Below are 2,115 nucleotides of genomic sequence, written 5' to 3'. Positions count from 1 at the left end.
ATTTGGTATGGAGAGTAAGAGCATCCTTTTATATAGGTTTTTATCTTGGTGAATTCTCACCTTGGGTGAAGTGGAGTGAGCTGTGCTTGGGCAAAAATGAGGAGGGGCTGGGTTTTCGAAATTTAGGGAGGGTGAATTCGACCTTGGTTGTTAAATGGATTTGGAGGTATTGGGATAGGAAAGACTTACTCTGGGCAAGGGTAGTTAGATCCTTGTATGGGGAGGTTGAGTGGGAGGGAGGGCGATTTGCACTTAAGGGCAGAAGCGGGATGAAATCTGGATGGTGGGCGAAAGTGATTGAGGAGGGAGGGAGGGGAACAAATGGATGGTTCAGGGAGAATATTTGCCGCAGGTTGGGAAACGGGCGGGGAACACTTTTCTGGGACCATCCATGGGCGGGACCGGAACCTTTAAAACACAAGTTCCCTCGACTCTTTAGACTTAGCTTGAGGAGGGATGTCAAAGTCGATGAGTGTGGGAGATGGGAGGAGGGGAGATGGAAGTGGGAGCTCAAGTGGTGTCGGACGCTCAGGGAGACGGAGATGGAGGCCGTTAATCTCTTAATCTCCTTTATCTTTTCGTTTTTGCTGGATGCAGATTTGGAAGACAGATGGACATGGAGCGCGTCCACAGATGGAAAATTCACCACAAAATCGGCGTATGAGGTCATCCAAGCTAGAAGAAGTCAGAATGTTGCTCAAAGTGCAGATACACAAGCAGCCGCTTCGGTGTGGCAGACGCTTGCACCACAAAAAGCAGTCGCCAACGCATGGAGAATCATGAGGAAACGTCTCCCGACCTGTGATGAATTGAGAAAGCGGAATATCAACCTTGGTGACGGGGAAGTTGTGTGTAAACAGTGCTGTTCACACAATGAATCGATTAATTACGTTTTCACCTTGTGCTCAACAACACAGGAGGTGTGGAATGAAATTTAGCTTTGGATTGGGATTCATACAGTTCGACTTGCATCGCCGGTCGAACATTGGCGAAGCTTCTGTTACTTTTGCAAGGACAAGAGGATTGGGAAGTTGTTGAAAGCGATCTGGGTCGGATGTTGTTGGTTGTTGTGGCAAAGACGGAATGGTAAGAGGTTCGAGGGCAAAGATTGGGAGACTAAGAATCTTGTGTTGGAGCTTAAAGCTAGACTTTGGAGTTGGAATAGATGTTTTGGCATTTTGAACAATGAGATGGAGTTCTCCTCATGGAGCTCCAATGATTTAATCTCTCAGATTCTGTAAGATCGGTACCCCTGGTACCTTTTTTTGAATGAAAGTTTTTCTTACCAAAAAAAAAAGCATCGACGGAAATTGAGGATATAATCCGGCTTCGGTGATAGCCTGCAGTCCCGACGGCGGCGGCGTTTTCAGGCAGAGGCCATACCGACGAGTGGATGAAATTCGGACACGCCGCGGCGCCTTCAGATGCACGCGATGACTAGTTACTGATCTTAGACCGCGACGACGGTTGGCTAAAGTGCAGGGAGGCGCCGGACTTAGGCAGAGCGACAACGTCGCCAGATTATAGAACGAAGAGGCGACGACGACGAATCTTGAAGAGATGAATTCGCGTCTGCTGTAGGGTTTCTGAATTGAGTGGAGGTGGTTTGCAAAAGTCATGGGAAAGGAGAGAGAATTCCTTATTTACTGACGTTAATTTAGGAATGACAGTTATCTGAATAGCAAAAATTACATATACACCCTCATCCGATTTTTTTATAGTATGTTTTAATTTTTCAGAATTAAAAAAAAGGAAATAATTATTAATTTGGTGTAATCCTCACCCTTAATTTGTTCAGATTGTATGGTTAAGATTAATTCTTTAATCTTTACACTAAGGAGATTCTTTGTAGATCTCCACCCTATATATATATATATATATATATATATATATATATATATATATATATATATATATATATAGGGCTACAGTAAAAACACTTCTTAAAATATAAATATAAACGTTTTTTAATGTATGAATTTTATCCAACAGGGTTACGAATTCATCCAAAAGGGTTACGAATCAACCGTAGATCTTGATGATCTAAGGGCTGAAAATCATTTATATTTTATACACTTAAGAGTGTTTTTATTCTAGCCCTCCCATATATATATA

General features: G+C 42.8%; 1 protein-coding gene across 1 annotated transcript; it reads left to right on the top strand.

Moving 5' to 3' along the window:
• The first annotated feature begins 269 nt into the window (after positions 1-269).
• LOC130998180 (uncharacterized) lies at positions 270-1,241 on the top strand. Its single transcript, XM_057923611.1, has 2 exons — positions 270-852; positions 961-1,241. Exons 1-2 carry the CDS (start codon positions 270-272, stop codon positions 1,239-1,241), a joined length of 864 nt encoding a protein of 287 aa, XP_057779594.1.
• Positions 1,242-2,115: the final 874 nt, after the last annotated feature.

Source organism: Salvia miltiorrhiza, chromosome 8 (assembly GCF_028751815.1).
Source record: "Salvia miltiorrhiza cultivar Shanhuang (shh) chromosome 8, IMPLAD_Smil_shh, whole genome shotgun sequence".
Lineage (NCBI taxonomy): Eukaryota > Viridiplantae > Streptophyta > Magnoliopsida > Lamiales > Lamiaceae > Salvia > Salvia miltiorrhiza.
Note: the sequence above shows the minus strand (reverse complement) of the source record. Positions and strands in the feature narration are given on the sequence as shown.